At 41.1% G+C, this 23,187-nt stretch overlaps 1 protein-coding gene across 3 annotated transcripts; it reads right to left on the reverse strand.

Moving 5' to 3' along the window:
• Positions 1-686: 686 nt before the first annotated feature.
• LOC134531434 (serine protease snake-like) lies at positions 687-22,070 on the reverse strand. Of its 3 annotated transcripts, none has more exons than XM_063367138.1 (7): positions 21,996-22,070; positions 14,648-14,779; positions 13,228-13,397; positions 12,065-12,180; positions 7,567-7,826; positions 5,615-5,793; positions 687-2,359 (listed from the first exon to the last, which is right to left on the reverse strand). In XM_063367138.1, the coding sequence occupies exons 1-7, from the start codon at positions 22,054-22,056 to the stop codon at positions 2,336-2,338; spliced, it is 942 nt and encodes a 313-aa protein (XP_063223208.1). In that variant the 5' UTR covers positions 22,057-22,070; the 3' UTR covers positions 687-2,335. The 3 variants fall into 3 exon arrangements, with proteins under 3 accessions (XP_063223208.1, XP_063223207.1, XP_063223205.1); XM_063367137.1 differs by having other exon boundaries at positions 690-2,810; XM_063367135.1 differs by lacking the exon at positions 687-2,359 and adding an exon at positions 3,580-4,069 and having other exon boundaries at positions 21,996-22,068.
• Positions 22,071-23,187: the final 1,117 nt, after the last annotated feature.

A 23,187-nucleotide genomic window follows, 5' to 3' on the forward strand; every position in this document is an offset into this window, starting at 1 on the left:
CGGGTTCTACCTTAGTTGTTGGTGGCTCGCCTGACTCGGGTGGGCCATGGCTAGGGGCGCGTTCCGTTAGCGGGGTTGCTACTGGCGGTTGCAGGTCGGGCTTTAGGGTGGCCTTCGGTCGGACGACGTCAATATGTCCACAGGTATGTGTTTAAGGGTTTTTCATTTGTAGTGTAACTATTTGGGTATGACCGCTACATATAAGGGTAGTGCAATGTATGTATATTCCACCAGGCCGCATACTATGATCAAGGTCTCGAAGTATATTTTACCATTTTGTGTTGTGTTTTCATATCGAGGCAATGTGCAAGAGACACCTTTGCATTTAGCATTTGCTCTGAGGCCAGATGACCCTTAATTAACTCCAGCTTAATTACTTTCCCATAGTCACAACCACATGACCAGTTGAATTATATCGCGCCAAGCTACAGCTTCTGGAGTATATAGGCTATGTCATGAGCAGCGCCAGATGTATGTATAATAAAAATTTTTTTACAAGGATTACCATAGTGATAATTCCGTAACTAGCAACCTCCATTATCGTAGTATCCCTGGTAGCGTATAACAGCCGGAGGTATTTCTGCTGGACCATCCCCTTTGTTTACCAGCCACATGGTGACAACATACCCCGAGGAATCAGTCTCATCAACTCTGTTAACTAGCAGACAGGATTTGCTCAAAAATACTTTTTTTAAGGTGGAGTACCCTTGCCGACACCCCTACAAAAATACATCATTTATTACACATATAAAAAATACAAGGAACAAATTACACTGTATATGGGCAAAAAGGCCTAGTTGGCAACAAGTACAATGTCCAAACCCCTCCGAAGTCAAGTCCTAGAGTGTCTAGCTACTTGTTAGGGCGGTGTGCCAAGTCTGAAGTAGGTCAATGTAGTAAAAGGGGTGCAGTGCCGGTGATAAGGCAGCACGGAAGTCAAGGAGGCAAATCAGGGAGTCTAAGGAGTAGTGTCAAAGAATGATATGAGCGCATGGATGAGGATACAGAGTTTGTAAGTAGAAGTCCGTGAAGTGGAGAGAGAAGTCAGGGTACGTTGGGTGAGTGGGAGGTGCTTTAGGGCAGCTGGAGGAGCTCCTTAAACGTGGAGACTAAGTAGGAAAGGTCGGAAGAAGCATCAGTTGGAGGGGCGGCAGAAGAGGGTGGGTCGCGAGGAGGGGCAAGGTGGGACCAGGCAGGGGAAGTCAGGGGGGAAGGAGCGAGCATCAGCGAGAGGTGGGACAGTGGGGTGTGGCGCATTGGAGCGAGGCGGGGCTGTGCAGAGAGGATGTCGTCGTCTGTAGGCCTGAAGGACCTGGCAGTCGGGAGAGATCGCATAGTGGGGTCACTTGCAGTTGCATCATAACATAGTCTAGGAGGTGCATTCATGGGATCGGTGGGGTCCGGCACACTTGAAGCACACCGGGTCATGTCGGCAGTGGGTGGAGGGGTGACCACGAGTTTGGCAGGTGTAGCACTCGGGAACACGGCTGGAACCCCGATAGGGCTCGACCTTGACCACCTAGCAGCTGAGGGATCAGAGGCAGCAGAAGGATGCTGCGTCACCAAGCTTGGAGGTGCAAACAAGGAAAGGTTGAGTGGTGGTGGTATCAGAGACCCTCATCTTGGTGATGGAGGATACAGGAAAACCAAGGGGGAGCAGCTCGTCTTTACCTGGTCAGCAGTCACATGGAGTGGGAGTTGCTTGATGACGACCCTGTTAGTCTTCTCGTCCGGTCTTAAGTAGGTAAAGGGTTAAGCCCCAATACTGTCGAGGTACTCGAAGAGGGTCTGGTGGTCGGCGGCGGAGGAGGTGTAGAAACTGACTTTGCAGTTGATGGAGGTGGGAGTCATGGGACCGGTGAGGAGAGACTGATAGTCCTTGGCGGATAGGAAGGGAGAATCACAAGCCTCATACTCGCAGTCAATGGGTGGCATGCGGGCGCACTTGCGTTGAGGAGGGTCCGGAGCAGGACCAGGAGTGCCTGAAGGAGGAGCAGGGGTAGGCATGGGCGGAAGTTTTGAGGCGGCGAGGTAGGCAGCAGATGGGCGGTGGGCCTTGAATCTCTTGGTTTTCCCAGATGGAGCGGAAGCCAGAGAGGCAGCTGTGTCGGCATCGTCGGCGTCAGTGTCGGGATGACTGGAAAGGGAATCGTATGTATTGGTCAGTGCAGTCGGGTCAGCAGAGGGGCCTGGGTACACCCTGGGTCGCTGAGCAGTCTTAGTAGGTCTGATGAAACTGTCCATGTCCATGGTCGGTGCTGTCGAAGTAGATGCAGAAGGAGAAGCCGAAGCGAAGTCCTGAAGAGAAGGCATCGATGGTCCAGGAGTAGTCGGGTCACTGGCTGAAGCCTTGCGCGTGCTGAGCACGCCCGCGCAGCACATCAAGCAGAGCAGTGTCCCATGCAATCAACATTATCATTACCAACAGCAGAAGGGGGCAGGTCTGCAATTGTTAGTGTTTTATTAAAAAAAATTCCAGAAATTTCTGATTAGAATAGAAGTAATACTCTTTTTAAATAGAAATTTAGTGAACAATCACAAAAGGAAGAAGAAAATAAATAAAAAACTAATCAATATTTTAATTTATTTCAATATGTTAAACTAAGAAGTGTTACTTTCTCAATAGAAAATCATTACAGTGATAATTTCCAAACAAAACTCTCTATCCATTGTATATAAAATGATACTCTAGTGTAGACAGCAGGTTGATTCGGCCGAGCGCATGATCTTCCAAAAGACGTAACTCCCACTATGCTGTACATACAGTGATGTTTGTCCATCGGCACTTGTAGTGGGCCTCCAGAATCGCCCTACAGATAAAGATATATGATTAAAGGTTAGGTGTACACAAATACCTTTCCCCTTCTAGTTAAGTATAGGCTGGCTGGCAGCCTGACAGGAAACGACAATTATTCGCTCCCGAACAAACCAGCGCCCACCGAACCCAATGTCAAACTGTTCTTCCTGAACCATCCCTCTGTTTCCTGTAACCAAACTGCTTGTAATCAATGCATAAAATTTTGCATCTCGCATGTAAGGCCCAGGGTTTTCATTGTGTCTATGCAGGTATTACCTGGGCCCAACTTATCTAGTTTAAGTCTAGAGTTAAGAAGTGAGGGGTGTTATGATGCCAATCGCAGCCATTGCTGGCCAATCCCTTTCTTACACATGTTGCATGCTACATCTCCTGCATGGCTTAAATCCAGCATGAGTAGAGCCTATAGGCTTCGGCCTGAGATGCACTTAGTCTCTCCCTAACATAGACCTCTCCCAAACACACTTAATTATTATTTAGGTTAGAGAAATTAAATATGAATAAAGGTTGTCAGTGTGAGAGGAGATTAAGATTCTTTGCAGGTTTTTCGTCAACACGTTTGTTTCATTTGCACTTCTATGGCCACACTGAGCAAATAGGTGTAACTAACTCTTGTGACTTGATTCGTCAGTTGCAAATTACACACATTATTCTGAAGCTTCTTAATACTACTATAAACTGAATTTTAAGGAGTATATATATACAGGGTGGCCATGATTTGTGTTACAAATTGATAGGGATGGTAGATGTAGATGTGTGGAAAGCATTTTATTAAGAAACCCATGTCCGGAAATGCATCCTTATACCTGAAAACTGCGCAACAAAGTAACAGGGGTAGGTAGGCAACCTGGCAGGGACGGTGACGTCGGATGTCAATAACGACACATGTGTATCTGTATTTATGCAGGTTTATTCGTACGCTTTACATTTGCTGCTCAAAATGTCCTCCGCCACACCCAATACATGTCGTGCAGCGCCGTAACAGGTTGTGTCGCATATCGGCGAAGACAGCTGGTAGTTTCCTATGGTCTGAAACACAGCATGTATCCTGCCCACCAGTTCATCCCTGGTATGTACAGGAGTGGCGTACACAAGGGACTTCACATGGCCCCAAAGGTAGAAGTCCAAAGGCGAGAGGTCGGGGGAACGCAGTGGCCAGGCAATGGGACCACCCCGTCCTATCCACCGCTGTCCAAATGCTCTGTTCAGGTGGTCACGAACACAGAGGGTGTAGTGAGCTGGTGCTCCATCACACTGGAACCACAATGACGCGCGAATATCAAGACTGACATCATCCAATATGTCAGGTAAAACATCGCGCAGAAACAGCAGATACTCTGCAGCGTTGAGACATGGTGGCAAAATGTGTGGCCCTGGTACACTGTCATTTAGTATCCCAGCCCAGATGTTCACTGAAAATCGCTGTTGGTGGCGGGTTGGATACGTCGTGTGGCTGTGTTGCTCAGCTCAAACGTGAGTGTTACGGGTATTGTACAAGCCATCCCTGGTGAAGCAGCTCTCGTCTGTGAACAGCACATGCTGTAGGAACTGTGGCACGTTTTCGCAGCACTGCAGCAACCATCGGCAAAACGCATGTCGTGCAGGAAAATCAGCTTCTTGTAAGGTCTGTACCTTCTGTACATGATACGGGCGCAGAAGTTGTTCCTTTAATACCAGTGCAACAGATTGACAGGAGGTGTGCATGGCATGTGCAATCGCCCGTGTGCTGGTTGATGGTGTGTCCTGAATTCGTTCCAGCACCTATTCCTCAAAGCTAGGTGTCCGTATTGTCCTTCTCGTTTCACTTGCTGGCTTCGTGATGCGCAGCGAACCCGTTTCCCGCAAACGGCGGTCAATGCGTGCGAACATTGTGTGTGCAGGGTGCCGTCGGTTAGGGAACCTCTCACGATACTGTCTCTGCGCCTCTCTTCCATTGCCGTCAGCTGCACCATACACTAAATGGATATCGGCTAGCTCTGCCAGTGTGTAGCCATCCATGTCGCCTCTGCAACTGCGACAATAGCGAGTTTAACACATGCATGGTGACTCGTGCGTTCACTGATCGTCAAATCGGGTAGTAGGTAAGACAACACAACATGTTTTAACTGGCTTGTTGTCGCCTAGTTGCCACCCTACCCCTGTTACTTTGTTGCGCAGTTGTAGGTATAAGGATGCATTTCCGGACATGGGTTTCTTAATAAAATGTTTTCCACACATCTACATCTACCATCCCTATCAATGTGTAACACATATTCATGATCATCCTGTATATGTGTATATATATATATATATATATATATATATATATATATATATATATATTCTATTACATAACTTACATGTAACCTGTATTTGTGATGTACTAGTATTTATACTTTCAATAAACACTCCGAATCTTAAATTTATATATCACATTTAGCTAATAAGTATACCTTGCTGAAAAAAACATAGGTATTGCAGTAGCATTGCCTCCAGCACCATTATTGAACTGATGTATAACTATATTGGACATACTTTCGCATTAACCAACAGCTTTTGAATGTATCTAATATAAATATTCTTATATGCCTGTCTGTGAATTTTCACGTTAATATGTATGGTGGCACATACCAAATTATTTTTATAAAGAACATTAATAATAATTGTAGAGAAATGGGGACGAAAGGAACATCATATTTCAAGTAACTGCCTAAATTTTTTTTTTCTTTTCAGCTTTTTTATCTACTAGGTTTTGTGCAACAAATTCGCAATTTTTAAAATATATTCAGTTGTACAATAACTTTTAAGTATGCTACCAACCTGACATGTGTCTTTTCCTCCAGCCATTTCACCAGCACACAGCATGGATTCCTCAAGGATTCCTTTTGGAAGTGTGGTCCTCAGGCTTGGAGTCAGAGTGATATTAAATGCCTTTTGGCATTGCAAAGTCGGTTGTAATGTCAGATCCACCTTCATTAAGTCTTCACTAATAGGTTGCTCTGTAAACAAAAATATATCTTAGAATGAATGGCGAAAAACTAGGTAGCAAAATTACAGTGGAATTAAAATTTAGCATACATATTTAAGATATCTAACTCAAATCTTACCTGGCAATGTAAATATTGCTTGATTGTGAAATTATGTAAATTATTTTGTTTATTGTAATAAAAATGCAAATGTTTCTAACACTCAATTATATCTGTGTGAGATTTATAAAACTTTTTTTTTAATCCAGGAAATAAGGAAATAAGTATCTTTCTCTTATCCTGGTTTCCAACTGCAGGAGACTAACTTTTCACAATCAGTTACTGCCCACTCACCACATATTCCCCCTCCCAACCTCCTTCACATTGACGTTTGTTAATAACCTACATTCGTTGAGATCGAGAAAGGCAACCTTGGTGGTCGTCTGGGTAGCGGGTTAATGGAGGAGTAATATTGCTTATTCAGGGGTGCCCACAAGGGGGGGGTAACGACGCAGACTGGGTCATTAAAATTTCAGGGGGGGGGGGGGTGGTTAAAAGACGAGAAAAATGTATATATTATTTACATAATTATAGCTTCTAATGTGAAAATACGTTTCTGGTGCTTTGATAATTGAAAGGGATCTTGTAAATCAAATTGGCAACCCCACACTTTCCTCAACAAAAGCAGTTTGGCATCTGTCGGTTCAGGATGGAAATATTACCTGATATGACCAAAATTATTATTATTATTAGAAAATCAGTTTTAATTAATGCAAAATGTGATAAAATATTATACTAAAAAAGTATAATATTATAAAATAATTGAGTAAATCATTGAGAAAATTGCATAAAAATTTCGCGGGGGGGGGGGGGGGGGGCGCATCATTAGTAGGGGGGGTGAGTCATAGTGTTTGGGGGGGGGGGGGCACCTCTGGCTTATTTATTTCTTCTGAAAGGGTGTTGGTTGTGGGGATGACTTTCCCTTAAAAAAATCTCGGGTACGAAAACTAAAACACCATGCTTCGGTAACACGTCGGATAAACAGCCATGACTCACATTGTGTTTTAGAGTATGATGTATGGGTATAAAATGTGTAGGATGCCCAGGGCCCCCAAGAGCCATAGAAAAATAGGTTAAGTTAAGGTAAGGTAGATCTAATGTTAAGAGTTTTAGTGATAGAAAAGAAGGGCCCACTTTAAAAAATTATAAAATCATTAATGCCTCGAGTTCATGACATTTGCCTAGAAGTCAAGTATACTGATCATATACCATTAAAGACAAAAATTATTTAAATTTATTGATGTTTGTATTAAAAGAAGTTCAGTCTCTGCATTATGAAATTTTAGGTAAGCAACCTTGATTTATAAAAACCATCCAGGCAAGCCATTATTATCACATTCGTTTAAAACAGAGATCCTAAGTCCATTCCTGTATAATTATACCATATTAAAAATTCAACATAGTCGTTAGCCGAAAGATGTAAAACGATGATATTACCAATATAAACTCACTCTTGGCTTCCATTATAAAACAAACACAGTACTGGTGTAGAGATACTAATATTTCACAATATAAATGACTACCATATAATTCACGTACCGATATGTTTCTTATACGGTACTTGTGTGATTGAATCACCATTTATTTAATCCATCTTCATGCATGAGCTTCTGAAATGCATTAACGAAGCGAGTACCTGAAGATGCCAGTGTAATATTATAATGTCTAGCCATATACTAAAATATAAAATATGATACATAAATCTTAAAAAGCCCTGGCCCGCGCCAACCAAACTGAATGGCTCACCAGCGGAGGTCCTGCCCCAACCAGTGGCGATGACTTTCCTGGCGTTGATGAAGGTCCTGGTTTGCAGGCAAGCCGGCCTCACGTCGTTGCTCAGGCGAGCTGCCTGCTCCAGCCGCAGTAGGGCTATATCGTGGTACTTGACAGGGCGTCGGTACTGAGGGTGCGCGATTCTTTCAGCTACGCCCAACAGTTGGCGACTAGTAGAAGGGTTGTCTCCACCCAGGGTGAGATCGCCAAGCAATACCCATCTGGCGCCTTCCCTACGACACATCCAAATACGATGAACTGCGAAGAGCAAGGAGACCAGTAGAGATATTACAAGGCGCATCCAAATGGTAGGTTTTCCCCTAGACCCATTTACAGAAAAAAAAACACAATTAAATTGAAATATTAAACGCAACTGATAGAGCAAGGTTAAGCTATTTTTGAACATATTCACTACTATAATTGAAACAGTCATCATACAGTGGGACCAACTTTTGAATACCTGTGTCATAGAAGACTTCCCCCCTGGGATTGAAACCACTGAGTGACAATCATCTCCACCTCTCTGTTCATCCTCAAAATGCTGATATTTGCTGGACAGAAATTTCTTGAAGTATAGGAAAATTTGAAAATCACTGAGATCACTTATAGATGGCCTCCTACTGCGCTTCCCATCCTGCACACTTTTTCAAACTGCTGAACATTTTTGGACCAGCCATGTACTTTCTGCTTGCTCATCACTTTAGGCCCATAGACCCAGCACAGCTGATGATGAATTTCGATCGATGCTATGCTTTGTTGATTCAAAAACTTTATCACTGATTGCATTTCACAGTCGGCATATCTGAATCTTCAACGATGCTACTGTGAGAGTGCGGAGAGTATGGCAAGAGCATGCCCCATTCTATGTAATTTCTCCAACATTAATGTGCAGTCGCTTCGCGCAATATAAGGTTTGCTAGCTGTAGGAAGAGTGAGAAACTTACTTTGTGAATGCGCCTCTTAGAATAATAGCAGTCGCTTCAAAATTGACCAGTTATTCTCTTAAGTGGAGTTTGAATAAGGTAGTTAAAGCTAACTCTAGAATATTTTCAAGTAGTGACTTCATTTTAATGAATAAAAATAGATACTACTAATGCCCTCTAGTTGTATGTTGGATTTCTAGGATTTTTTTTTACCTTTTTGTAACTAGCCCATTTTCTAGTATGAGAGGAACCTTACTAAGTTTTTGTTAGAAAGTAAGTTGTCGTCACATTGGCCATGTTTATGCATGTGAGGAAAATAAAATTTATAGTTATAGATGAGAGTTAGGCATAGATAATAAAAAGTACCTTTGTGTGCTTTGAATGTGATAGTATAAATTTTTAACTAATTAATTTTTGCCGAAAAGTAATGAAACAAGAGGTAAAGCACTAAACTCGGGAAATCGGATGGCAATATTATTGTGTTACATTGCTAACACAGGACTTCAGATCAATGTGGCAGCAGACTTTGATGTAGAACGAATAACATAAAGACTTTGACGACATCCATCGTACCTTCCTCATTCGCTAAGGTCGCTGTTGACCATCACCGTCCCTTTTGTCCATGTGCACCGGGAGTGAGCGAGTGCGCGTGTCAGTGCAGCGGCCCAGTGTGTGTGTGCGGACAAGTGACAATTGTCTGTTTACAAGGTGCGGCAACTAGGTTCCCTCGACTGCCGCACGGCAACAGTGGAGTGCGTCAGTCGTAGTTCCACCCCCTCTGGCATAGGAGGGAGGGAAGGGCCCGCCACTGTGCGCCCGCTGGCTCCAGAGTCAGTAAGTGGAAGTGCCAGAGCAAGTGGTGAGAGCGTGGACCGACAACTGGAGCAGCCCTGACAAATACTACACCCACGCCGAGCGAGACGTCGCCCTGGTCATCAGGGTGCTGAGGCCAGAGGAGCAATTGCGAGAGGCAGAGCTTCGGGCAGCTCTCTGTCTGGAGGACGAGTGGAGGTGCCATTGAGAGAGCTGGCTCGCGTATACTGGGAGAAGTAGCTACAAGGTGAAAACAGCCTCATTAGCCAAGCCATCCCCTTCCCCCCTTCACTAAGGCCCAAACCTACCCCTGAGATCGAGCCGAGCCCCAACCCACATTGACGACAACCGGGGGACAAGCGGTACCGGCATTAACTTATAACACAGATTTAGACAATAAACTTGAAAGAACTCACAAATAGATTCATTTTCCTAACTCAGTGATAGAAATGAACTATGCAATGTTGTTGTGGCAAACACATTATAATTTGCCGACTGTCATAGGTGCATTTGACTGCAAGCACGCTGAAATTAAGAAACTATAAATACACGATGAAGAATATATCAACCAAAAGGGTTATCCAAATATCAATGTGCATGTCACACTGTGCGCAAGAAGATTTCACTAGTGGTTGTGCTGTGTCCGAACTCTGTACATAATGCAAGAATATGGTGACGAAACGATACTAAGGACATCATATAATTATATGATGGTTCAGGCTGTTTGCACTGTGAATCAAATTAAAGCATATATCCCTAGCAAATTTCACCTTTCACGCCAGCAGTAAACAACATTCAATGTATATTCAACAAAAAACATGCAAGTGACAAAATAATTATAATAAAATGTATTTGGTCAGCTGAAAAAGAGGTTCCCTTTATTGGATAACTGTGTAAGTGTATCCATTACAGAGACTTGGTAACCAAAGTGATAAAAAGCAGTGCCGTGTATCACAATTGGGTCAAACATCCGAATGACCATTTCGAGGACGAAGTGTCTGAAGTAGATTGAAGTGGAGACGAACATGATGAAGTTGGACAGAGAATAAACTAGAGTCCTCAAACAAAGCTGCAAGGAAAAATGAAGCAACAGGATGTGTTGAATTTTATTCTGTAAAAATTGTAGTATATAACTTAACTGCATGCATTTGAATGTAGTTTCTGTACTTAAACAAATTATCGCGCCTTTCTTTAAAAAAATAATCAATAATCAATTTTTGTAACAAGCCAACCTGTTTTACACCCGGTCTCATAATATAACTCTGTTGTGTGTTGGTTTAGAAATTTCTGTTATGTGAGTATTAAGGACATAAGTTGCTGGTATTCAATGGTCCTGTATGCAGATCTGGGGTTTAGTTCACATTCATGGTTTACTTGAGGTACACCTAACGCAACACGATCCTGAACTTTGGTAAACCAGAATTTTCTTCGGGCCCCCAGAACTAACAGCTGCTTTTTCTACTCCTTCAACTTAATCATTTTATTTCCCGAAGTCTAAGTATCAGTTTTTGTTTTAAAGTGATTTTTCATATTTTGAAGTTTTATTCATTTTCGACTGAGTGACTTTAATTATTATAGCAATACTGTATTCCATTAACTACTTGATCTAGAATGTGTTTTCTTCTCTGTCAAAATTAGGGTACTCTAGATTTCTGTAAGATTCAGGGTATTTTTTTTTTCCTGTCTATGAAATTGTCAGAATATTCACTAGAAGGCGTGATTACCGAATAAACAAAAATAAAACAATAAAATGCTGTGTAATTAAAAAGATTTAGACATTCTTATTAACCGGCCACGTGTTACTAGCGAAGTCAACACACAACTGACACAGGGACACCTGTGCGGGAGGAGGAAGCGAAATGACAACAGTTATGACTAAGTCAAGTTACTGCTTCCATCTAGTTACAACTAGTGGTAGTTGTATCTTCAGAATTTCTAGATGGCACTATTTCCAGGATAGTTATAACTACCTAGTTTTAGCTTCTGTCTATTCACACCGATTTGATTTGATGCTAAAATTATCTAGTAGTAACTACTAGTCACTAGTTTCAATGGTGGATTTAGAAGGGTCCAGGGTTAAAGTATGCACTGGAAAGTACGACTTCTGAAGTAATAAACAGGTTTTCTACTAGGTCCAGACTAATGGTGCCCCACCCAGAAGTCAATACTAAGTTCGTCCCTGACTAGTTTTATTCATTCCACTCCTTGAAGTTGGTGATATGGTATTAGAAACTGAAGATATCGTAATGAAGTACTATTTCCTTCTTTTCACTGGTAGAGCATAATTGAAGATTTTACACCGATCTCTAAGGCCGGTATTTAATGACACAAAAATAAGGGTATGTTACATTTGCACCATAACAGTATTCCAAGTGCACAATAGGACACAGCAAGTCCCTTATTTTTAGGGCACAGATTTAGTGTCCTATCTATTGCCGAGCTGTTTCCCAATGTGCAGAGCTCACTTTTTCGTTGGTTTCGCCTAGATGGCGGACTCGCATCTAGTGCCATTAACTCGTAAATATTCAGTTTCATAAATATTTGGGGATGTACCAAATGTATTGGTGTGCCAAAATAAACTTAATGGTAGCGAAACTATTCTGGAATAAATTTTGTACACTTTAATGTTCATAATCAGAAATAAATACAACATAAAAAGTACTTAATAAAATTAGAATAACACAATTTACCGCACAGTTAAATTAGTGCATGCAAAATTACAATTTTGAACTTACGGCCCGTTGGGATCTTGAAGACAGTGACCAGCTGTTAGGACATACCACTCGCTGATTAGAGCGCCTCCACATACCCATGCTATTGAGTCATTCTTCTCGCCAAAACCAACTGCAGCCTAAAATGAAAATGCAGATTACAATTTAACTGGCGATTTGAGTATTATTGGTAGACTTGTCGATTTTAAGACAGTGGGAAAAGGGCTACCTATATAATTGTTGTTATAACTCCTTTTCAGAACTTACATCATTTGATTTATGATTATTTAACATGATGTAGAGAACTTAAACTAAAATATTACAATATTAACTTAAATACTTCTCTTTTATAAGTTTATATGATTTTAGTCTTTCAGGCAATATGAAATTTCATGTGTTAATATATTTTCATGTATACCTTCTACACTGTACTGTGTTACTTGCGATTATAAGAGCTATTCGGGAAATCAGGCATTTAATTTTGATATAATGTATATTCATAGTTTATTATAATGAACTACATTTATTAAAATAGGTAGATTTATTAAATTATCATATATTCATCTTTAAAATTAATGGAAATAGTTATTTAGATCGTACAGTAATATATTAACTTTATTTTTTGATTACATTTCTTATAGACAGTGGTAGAAACTGAGGGGAACATTTGTCCACATCCGATATTACTTGAATCATTCCAGTATTACTCTGAAGAGATTTAGGGCAAACAAGGAAAACTGAAATCATAGTGGTTGGAATGGAAACCGAGACATGGTCAACCTGAGTGCCAGTCTAAGATTTTAGAATTGTTTCGCCTCTCTCGTTGAAATATATGTGTTAACTTCTATTGTGTATTTTATTTACCCTCACTGTCTAGGAAAGAGTTTCAAGCAATAAGCATTACATGCATGGGTTCAGGACGAACTGATCTCGACTATATTGTTTTGTTTTATTTATTTTATTTTGGGCCAAAACATTCAGTACGGAGATGCGTAGTTTTAGACCTTCCTCGAAGCAAAGTGTTATGGGCTACAATCGTTATTTGTTTCGGTTAGTGTTGTCATTATCTCTTGATGTAAACCCATCCGTCTTGGTTACATTGTTTTAAACTTGAACTGGTCAGTATATTTACACCTTCAGTACTTAATCGGGGTACTCAATACTCCATAGCCACGAGGGGCACTCGCCATGTGAGGAAACTCCTTCAGTTGAGCCTGAGTGCCTCCGATGATGAGAGGGCTCGTGTCTTGAAGGCCACACTTGGGAGCGTAGTAGGTGGCGTCCTCTTCGCTGTCGTCCAACAGCAGCACCGGTGACTTTTCTCGCTGCCACGCCGCCAGAGAGTGCTCCCTGCACACTGGACACGCGAAAACACGCATACAGAAAAGTCAATGTGGCTTTCTGCAAATAAATGAACTAATAAACTGCACAGTTCACATGTTCATTCAGGTACTTTTGTTTCCTTTATAAACTTTAATAAGAGGTAGAGAATAATTACATACAAATATTTAAGACTCTACATCCTCCACACTACTTCTAGACTCATTACGATAATATTTAGATACACGATGGTAAGATACTGGAAGTTTCTAAGAACGTAGGATCCTATCATCGGCTTATGATTTTCCAATCAGCTAATGATTTGTTTAATATGGTTCTCAGAAGTACACCTGTCGGTATTTGAACTAACAAATATTAAGTTGATATTTTGTGTTGTAATTATTTTATTATAATAGTCGCGAAAACTCAGGAAAGAATGCTATCGGCTATGATACTCTAAAACATCAATAAAACATTTTTGTATAAATAATTAAGTTTTGTTCCTCGTGGGTTCCTATTGATGTAACGTTAGGAGGACTTTTTTTTCAGTTCCGTTGGCAAAGAAGTCGTACAGTGTTATGCCCATAGATTTATCACTGCGCGCTCTACCTTAAATACACTCTACTATTTAAAGGTTTGTGGGGTGTGGGAGTTCCACCTGACCTTGTAAAGTCTGTGTCAAATAACTTGTGTCAAATTTGAAAACTCTCAAAAATATCACCGGTGGTAACTATTTCCCAACACTTACTTGCGAAGTATCCGTAATGTTTATTTATGGACGCTGACAACCACGTGAAGATTTTTTTTACAATGACTGTTGACAGAACAACAGAGACAGAAAGATATGTAGACCTATTGCACTAAATTTGATAACTTTCAAACTTGAGACAAGTTACATGACGCGATAATCATTCAAAGAATGTATAAATAAATAGAATTCGTCCCTGTTGGATTCCTGTTGAAATGTCTGTACCTCAGAGGCATAAGACATGATGTCCACTTTTGGGCAAAATCCACTTTTAACCACAAACTTGGCCACAGTTTCACTTTATTTCTATTGGCATACAATACTAAGATCTACGATGTGTCAAAAATGCACATATTTTGGGTAGAAAATAGTTGGGTATGTAAGTATGTGGCACTATTTATAATTCTTGAAACTACTCTTTTGAAAAAGATATATTTTTTTTGTGACATAGTGTCCAATGCCTCCGAGGTACAGGTACACAGGGGATGAAGCTATGTTTTTGTTTTGTGTTTCTCGGGGGGAGGAGGGGCCGCACTCACTGCGTGCGCTCGTGGTCCCCGGAGGTGGTCGTGGGACGCCGCGCTCTAGGCCGGCGCACAGCCTCGTTCCGCCGCATCGCCGCAGCCCGCGGCAAGCACCGACCCCGGGAACCCGCAGGCGACAGCCGGTCCCTGCGACAGTGCGACACTCCCTCGCACACCTTCCCCCAGGACTGCTCCAGCCTAACTAAAACTAAGACCGGTATTCCAAGACACAAAAATAAGGGTTTACGTGTCGAATATGCTACTCCTGTACCACCCTAACCATGTTCCAAGTGCACGATAGGACACTACCAGTCCCTTATTTTTAGGACACTGATATTGGTGTCCTATTCGTTGCTGACCTGTTGCCCAAATTCCGCGCATGCGCAGAACTCACTTTTCTGTTTCTTTGGTTCAGATGGTGGACCCGTGTCCGACGCCATTATCTCGTATATATTTATATTAGTGAACTTCTGGGGACATACCAAATGTATAGGTGAGCTAAATAAAACTTTGTAATAGCGAAATTATCTTGGAATACATTTTGAACATTTAAATGACCATAACCAGAAATAATCGCAACTTAAATACTTGAGAAAATTAGAAAGGTGGTTCCATTTTTGGTGATAGGGCTGCTATCAATAGGATTTTTGCCGTAACAATTGTATCGATGGATGCGAAACGTCCGCTAGAATGCATTGGAACCAGTTTCTAACCTCGCGCAGGGCACAGTTTTTTTTTAAAACGGCTGCCGATCGGTTTCCTTACTGGGATTCGGTTTGGACATATTCTGTAATACGGCGCGCGAGTTAGGTTAAGGTTGCATCCCAGCAAGGCAGTGCTTATTCGCTACCTGACCCGAATGTCTTGGAATACCGCCTTAAGTGTATTTTTAGAAGGAGTCGTGTTAGTGATGAACCTAGGTGCGTCTCAGGCCTAGTCATGTTGTGGTTTATCCATGTAGGTAGAGGGTCACGTGCATCGTGTGCTTTTTGCGAAAATTGACCAGCCATGTTAGCGATCTTAAATCTAGATTAAAATTATGTTAAGTTTGGCCCAGGTGAAATCTGTATAGACACAAGAAAAACCCTGGGCACAGATAGGCGGAGTGCAATCCGCATTCATTAATGTATGAGAATTGAGGAGTCAGAAGATGGTCTGGATGAAGAGTTGTTCGGGGAATAAGAGAGTCTTCAACGTGAAGGTTGGGGCACTTGGATACCAGGTCCTCTTTTTTAATTATTTTAATACACATTTGGGTTTGTATCCCTGGTGGTGGATGGCTACAATTACCACCCACTCGGCTCCAGCAGCACCAGGGAAAGGAAGCCCAGGTTTCACTGACAAACCACCTGCCCCCCCCCCCCCCCCCCCCCAAACCGCACAAATCATTCCCGAAAGAAATTCACCGCTCGTTCGTTCAACGGTCGGAATATATTTTTTTTTTTTGCGCGAATTCTTACATTTTCACGATTTTACGATATTTTCATTGTGGGTGACCTTAGTAGGTTGTAGGTTTCCCAAATAAGAAAATAGTGGTGGAAGGAGAAGGTTTTTTGTTTGTTGGAATTTTACGTCGCTCGGATATGCATAGAGGCATACGGCGACGGAAATTATGACATCACAGTGGGCTGCGAACCACTCAAGATGGCAGTCACGAGGGACGAGTGAGGAGATGGAGATTCTCCGGCAGGATGGTAGTATTGTGAACTGCATGTTTGTGATCTGAAAGGGCTGTCGAAATGTGACGGTGCTCATAAATAATTTCGAGTAATGCCAATGGTTTTGGTTCAAACCAAAGACACTTGCTTCGCTTCGTGGCTAATATGTCTAAGACTCAGTAATAACTGTCTCATTTTTTAAAATATATATATTTTTTAAATACAATATCAATGAGCCAAACATCAATCCCGCTTTTTTTTTGGTATAGTAATTTTCCTGGTCACTGAGTCTGTATGGTGTGTATGGTTGAGTGGAGTGGTACAGACTCACCTTGCATCGAAAGCTCGCGTGAAACCAACTACGTCGCGGAAGCAAGCTTTCGTGTAGGATAGAAATACTTTTGAATGTATAATTTTTGGATCGACGTTTACTTTGAATGTATAACTACAACTCAAATTTTAAGAAAAATTAAAATAACTTGCCAAGAAATTAAGCTGTACATTTCCTTGGCCCAGGAGTGCAAATGTGTGTAATTCGCAAAGGATGGCCCGTGGAAATTCAAAGGGTGTTCTTTGGTGGGGGAAAGGGTGGAGGGGGGAGGAGGCGGGGACTCGCAATACCCGAGAGTTTTGCGCGTGGGTTTTAAACGACACAAATCATGTCTGGATAGGGTGCTTGTATGCTGTAATTGTCCTTATGTTGGCCTATATGCATGTGATAAGCAAGAAACTTAAAAATATACAGAAGGTTATCCTTAAAACATAGTTTTTACATCAAACCCGTTTCACAGTCACGATTTTGCAAGCGCAAGCGAGAATCCCTAGCCCCTCCCCCCCTTTCCCGGCCAGATCTACGCCCATGCCAAGGCCTATATCATTATCGCAGCATTACATCTAAACTAAATTTTCATAGGGAATAAAACAAAACTCAGAACAATCTAGAAGAAGTAAAATGATTACGTCACAAATAATTGAATGCACACACACACACACACACACACACACACACACATATATATATATATATATATATATATCTTTGTGTGCCCTACGCCAGTAACTTTCATTCCTCTGGATGTCATGGTCTGAAAAAAACGATACTCTAAACGAGCGTAAACCAAGCAATGTTTTGTTTTTTCAATAGTATATACAATTATTCAATTTTTCTTCGGCTTCCTATCTAGCTTAGAAGAAAAGTAAGTGGTACTAATTTCTATCGTTTAATTTTGAAGTACAAGCGAAATGGGTGTGAAACGCACGTGTTAATCGTTGTACCAGTACAGAATAAAAGAGCAACCTTTAATCGTTCCAACCAACGTCGTCGTGTTCCGTGCTTTATCAAGTACTTATTTTGAAATTATTATGTACAAAATTATGTGAAAACTCACATATGTGTTTATAAATATAATTAAATTAATAAAAATTGCACTAAAACACTAATATTTTTTTTAGTATAACGCATAATTTGTCTGTAAAACGTAGAAACATGAAAAGTATTATTGCAAAAGAGACTTTTTTACCTCAAAACTTGAATGCATTCTTAAGAACGTGCCATCCGAACACTATCCACAAAGCATGTAGTTCGTTTCTCCGCATACGTGACGAAAATACAATGCGTCACCCGTTCAATAGGAGTTCGTTAAACACACTCAGAACCAGACTTGCCGACTGCTTACAGGCTACCGTTGCACCTACTTTCCTTGTTGGACACGTGACATCACTAGTAACACGTGGAGTAGTAACAAAAACATCACGAGAAGCAACTCCTGAAGTAGACTGAAATAACTACACATTCAACTGATTGAGCGGCTTCAGGGCATGGGCAAGGTACAATACTCACTAAAAATCAGTTGAAAATATTTGTGACAAAAAACAACAAATGCAAGAGATTATTTGTGTTAAATTTACAGATAACTAAGAGTAATAACAAGAAACAAAAATCATCTGATCTCAGGCGGATCCTAGGCCATGTCGAAATTAAAGTAGGTAGGCAGCTGTGTACTTGCAACTTTACATACCTACTTCAACCCTTGTGACGCACTAGACGTATCCAGACGGGTTCACTGTTGGTCTCATCAAACGAAACTGGTTGATTACATTATTTTTTAAAAATAAAAAATAAATTTTATTGAAAACAATCGTTTAATAGAAATAAGTAATTTTTTAATATTTTTTTTAACATTTCATTAGTGTGAAACAAATTTACGACCATTTACTTTATGTTTCTACCTTCGTTTCATTGTGACAATCGGTATGTATGCATGAGCATGTAATTGTTGAAAAGTTCTTAAAATCATATTGAAATATTATTTTTTTTATTCATTGTATTAATACTAGTAAAATATTAAATGAATTATTTGAAAATTTTAAATAGGTAGGTACTTGAATGTTGAGTACAATACATAACCTACAATTTAGTTTTTGCCGATATTTCTTCAACTAGAAGTACGTGAGAAGTACACAGATTCGTTTACATGCATATTTGCATACTTCACTTCCAGATCACTACGTGATGTCACTTCCGGAGACAAGTACTTAGAAGTATTTACTTGTGGCGATCTCTGGCCCGGCCCGGCCCTAGTCCGGATCATTCGCGATCTAGAAACGTAGAGGACCATGCCCTGATTGAGCGCCCCTTAAGGAAATTTCCTTTTACAGTTTCCTACCAACATCATACAATTTTACAAATTCAAGCTTATTTATCATCAGTTTTAAAACAGCATACTATGCAACTAAATACTAACGTTTTTAAAAGACATACCTAAGTTGTTTGTCTTGTTTCTTATTTATATTTAATAAATGGTTGTTGCAGTTTTAGATGGCTGCATTACTAAAGTAATAAAACATGAGTACCTATATTATTAAAAGAGTTTTAAATCAATTTCTAAAGTAATTGGCTTGACTAATATTTTTAAGCACACTGAAATAGTTAGTATAAACTCAAATTGCCCCTGGACAGTAAAATCTTACCATTCTCTCAATTTGTTTGTCTATTTTTTTTTTGCACCTCGAATTCTCCCGCCCCTCAAAAACTGGCGCTCTGGGCAAACGCCCGGCTTACCCGTTTTTAAATCGGGGCCTGTAGAGGACACTATGGAAAAGGGATGACCTCTTACGGAGAACTTCATCGCCACGCACCGTTGCTTCTACCTCATCGAGGTTCGACGCTGCCACGCGACACTTATCGCCAGTGGCGGCCTACACCTTCTGAGGGGCCCGGATATCTTACCAGGAGGGGCCTGAATGGGGGTCTGGCAGAGGGGAAGGAATAGCCCCTGCAAAATTTGAAAATTAAACTGTTTGAAACATTTTTTTAAAGTCAAGCTGGAACTTAAATTTCGTTTATGGTTTTGCTAATAAGTCTTAAGAAATTTAGATATTCGTTCCTTATAAATTATACACAGGTTATTTTTTAAAATATGCTAACTATCAAACTCTGTTGAAATCGCAAGACGGAATAAAATCTTTCAACGTTTCCCCCCCCCCCCCCCCCTAATAATATAACATGAAGAGCTATAATATAAAACTGAATGGTATTGACCAGCACTTTAAATTACATGCTAGTTGCCATTACAATGTTATTTTTCCCATTAATTAGCTTTATCTTTATTATTTACATAAAACTATAAAAACAAGAAAAATGAAAAAAGAAATTGTTGTGTGGGGGACCTTCTAGGAGCTGCTTGTCCGGCCTAGGGCCACCCTTGCTTATCGCCTCTTCTCTCACAAAGTTCAGGTCACATGTCATGCCACATGCAAGCTTCCTTATCTTCAGTATGCCTGTGCGTTTTTACTAATCCAGCATCCTGTCTGCATAACGAAACTTTTAGGTTCCGCGATTTCTAACCAAATTTGTATCGCCCACTGTTAAAACTCTTTACGTCAATACTTTATTGGCTTATATCGTTAGAATAAATGCGACCTAAGAGTAGTATAAGAGAGGCTGTCCGGCGGCAGGTTCCATGTTCTGGAGCCGGGGGACGGTCTATGACCGACCGCCTTGACGTCACGATAGCCATCTTGAATGATGACATCACCATTGCACTTTTCGTTTCGGCCTCAATCCTGGATTGTGATGTCACGATGGCAGTTGGATGATGACGTCACCGTTGCATTTGTTGTTACGGTCGCCATCTTGGATTTTGACATCACGACCTTAAATTTGACCTTTACATTTGACCTTGAACTTGATATTTTATATTGACCTTGATCTGAAAACTCAGACATAATCTTGAATATCACCATCTTGGAATCGAGCATCACAACCCACGAACATTGCAATTTTCGTAATGGCCACCATCTTGAAAATCCGTTGTTATTATATGATTTTAATGGAAAAAATTAAAATTAATAAATACATTAGTTAATAAAATTTTAACAAATTACTACCACCATTTTGACATTTGTCTGCCATATTGAAAATCTGTAATTTTTATCTGATTTTAATGGGAAAAATCTAAAAAAAATCATAAAAAAGTTAACATAATTAAATTTTGATTATAAACCAATGCGAGGTCATTGGATTAAAAAGAGAAATTAAGAATACATAAATATGCCCATACATACTATTAACAATATTTTATTCATGTATATGGTATGATGCCTTCTGCCTTCTGCCGAGGTGATGTTGAGGGTGTGGAGTTGCTTTTGGGCGCCAACTAGCAATAATAACTACGAGCTAGTGCGTAGCCGAGACTCTTGACTCAGGGCGTGACGTCGCCACGTGGCCGGCAGGCAGTAAGGGTCGTTCCGTCAGAGTTACCCCGGCTGTTTTAGCCACCAGGGACGCTATGCTACGGGCGTTGTAACAAATACGCGGAGACTCAATTTAAAGTGATTTATTGTCAGGCACACTATACATGCGCTGCGTCGTGCATGACCCGCTTACTGGGAGCCGCGCTCTACAGGACATGTTTCTGATGGGCTTGTGCCGCGCTACCCTAATGTTCCGTCCACACTTCGCACTCCACTAACCTGAAACAGTATTTAAGTAACACTGGGGGGTTCCGGTGATGAGCACGAATTAAGTAAGGGGTGAACTCGGATCGACTAGCCGGACTGTCCGTGAGGCTCGGAACTGACGGGTTGAAAACTCACGCAATTCCGGTAGAGATGGCAAGGGCGTAGGTCGAGAGGCTCCGCGGGCGACTCGCGACTAGTCTCTTTGGAGGGCGGTGATCAATTCGCGATGGCTGTGACATCCGCATGACTCCCCAGCCTCACTCCCGCGAAAACGTGTCGTGTGCAAAAGTAATCCCGGGCCATGCACGCCGCCTGATCGCGCTAAAGTCCAGAATTACAAATAATATTTAAACATAGCCATTACTCAATTAATATTGTTTTTAAGAGTGCTGAAAGTTAATTTCAAAGTCCAGATAATCAGGTCACCTAACAGTACCCCCGTGGTCGACTTTCGCGCGGGCGACAGTTGATTAGGCGGGGCAGCTTATGTTCGAGGCGTTGCACCACCCTGCACCCAGGTGCGTTCACGTCGCACACGCTCGGGGCGAGGCGGCGATGCGCCATAGCGGTCTGTGCGGATTCGAGGAGCACTAATGGTTGGCATCAGGTATGTAGTTGATGAGTTAATTTTTTTAATCTCAAAATTTACTTACTGTACTTAAAACCACGACTTATTTTCTGGACCCTAGGTTGAAGCTACTTATTACCTGTACCTACAATGTAATTTACGCATTTATAATTACCTTCAAACTGCGCTAACGTCCTGCAGACGACTGTGGCAAACATTAAGGTAAGAAGCAGCATTTTCTTCTTCCAACTGGTACCAAACTCCTGCCTACTTTGACTTTCATATACATTGCCAACACTCGTCACTTAAATTATGCGAGAAGCATTCTCCTCCGTAACTTTGAATACCATCTTTGCCTATTATGCTCAAAGAACTTTTCTAAACCCTGTTTGTAGTTCGGCCTTGTCGACTAGTGTGGCAACAAATGGGGCAGCTAACCAATCAGTGTCCGTGTTGCTTTCGGATGGGAACAGTGAGGCAGAATTGGACTGTGTCATTCTAAAGCTTTCATAGCTGCATACAAGGTCGGTACACGTTGAGAGCGATTGGAGGAAGGGGAAAGGTAGTTGGTACTCACTCCACCGAATATTTTCTGTACTGCATTTTTCATTTAGACAATTTTAAAAATATATAATGACAATTTTTCACAGTAAGAAGTTGCTAAAACAGACAAAAATTAGAAAAAACTAATATTAGACCAAAAATACCTAACCATGTGTTCGCGAAGCAGTTGGTCTTGCAATAAGTCATGCATAAAGAAAACAAGATCTCAAAAGTACAAATAGTTCAAGGTTTGTCACAAATTTAATAATTGCATGCTCGTGAAACTATTGGTACTATCATATGAAGTTGTGAAAAAACAAAAAGCAGACAAAATGTTAAATAAATATCCAAACCTGCTCCATATGGGCCCAACTGCAGCATCCCAAAACAGTCAACATTGCAGGAAACAGCTAAAAAAAAAAGTAGGAAAAATTCACAATGGTTCAAAAGGACCTAACTGAATGCTTTAGAAACATTCGACATTGCAGGAGATGGCTAAAATAGTCCTAAAACCGAAAAGGTTCAAGCTAGTTCAAAAGGGCTCCATGTAGCCTGTGAATTTAGCTTTTATCCGCGGCTGGCTGTGAATCCTTGGGGCTCCAGCCGTCGCTATTCTGGGGTCGCTACTTAAACCATGTTCCAGTGCCAGCAACTTGGTCGCGAGTGCACAATGCTTTCTTGGGTCGCTGGACACCCGCCTTCCTAGACATGAGGTGCTAAGTTCGATATGCGGGTAAGCCAGTTACAGCTGCATGTGTGTTGCTACGTAGCTAAACTTTATATCAGGTGATTGCACAAAAAATATTTTCAGGTTTATGAAAACA

The sequence above is a fragment of the Bacillus rossius genome, chromosome 3 (assembly GCF_032445375.1).
Source record: "Bacillus rossius redtenbacheri isolate Brsri chromosome 3, Brsri_v3, whole genome shotgun sequence".
NCBI classification, from domain to species: Eukaryota; Metazoa; Arthropoda; class Insecta; order Phasmatodea; family Bacillidae; genus Bacillus; species Bacillus rossius.

Excerpts from the sequence above, each read along its gene's own strand:
- LOC134531434 (XM_063367135.1), bottom strand. The coding sequence starts at position 22,056 with ATGCTGCTTCTTACCTTAATGTTTGCCACAGTCGTCTGCAGGACGTTA. Across the intron at positions 14,780-21,995 it reads GACGTTAGCGCAGTTTGAAG|GGACCGGCTGTCGCCTGCGG; the intron begins GTAATTATAAAT and ends GCACTGTCGCAG. Across the intron at positions 7,827-12,064 it reads CTTCAAGATCCCAACGGGCC|GGAAGGCGCCAGATGGGTAT; the intron begins GTAAGTTCAAAA and ends GATGTGTCGTAG.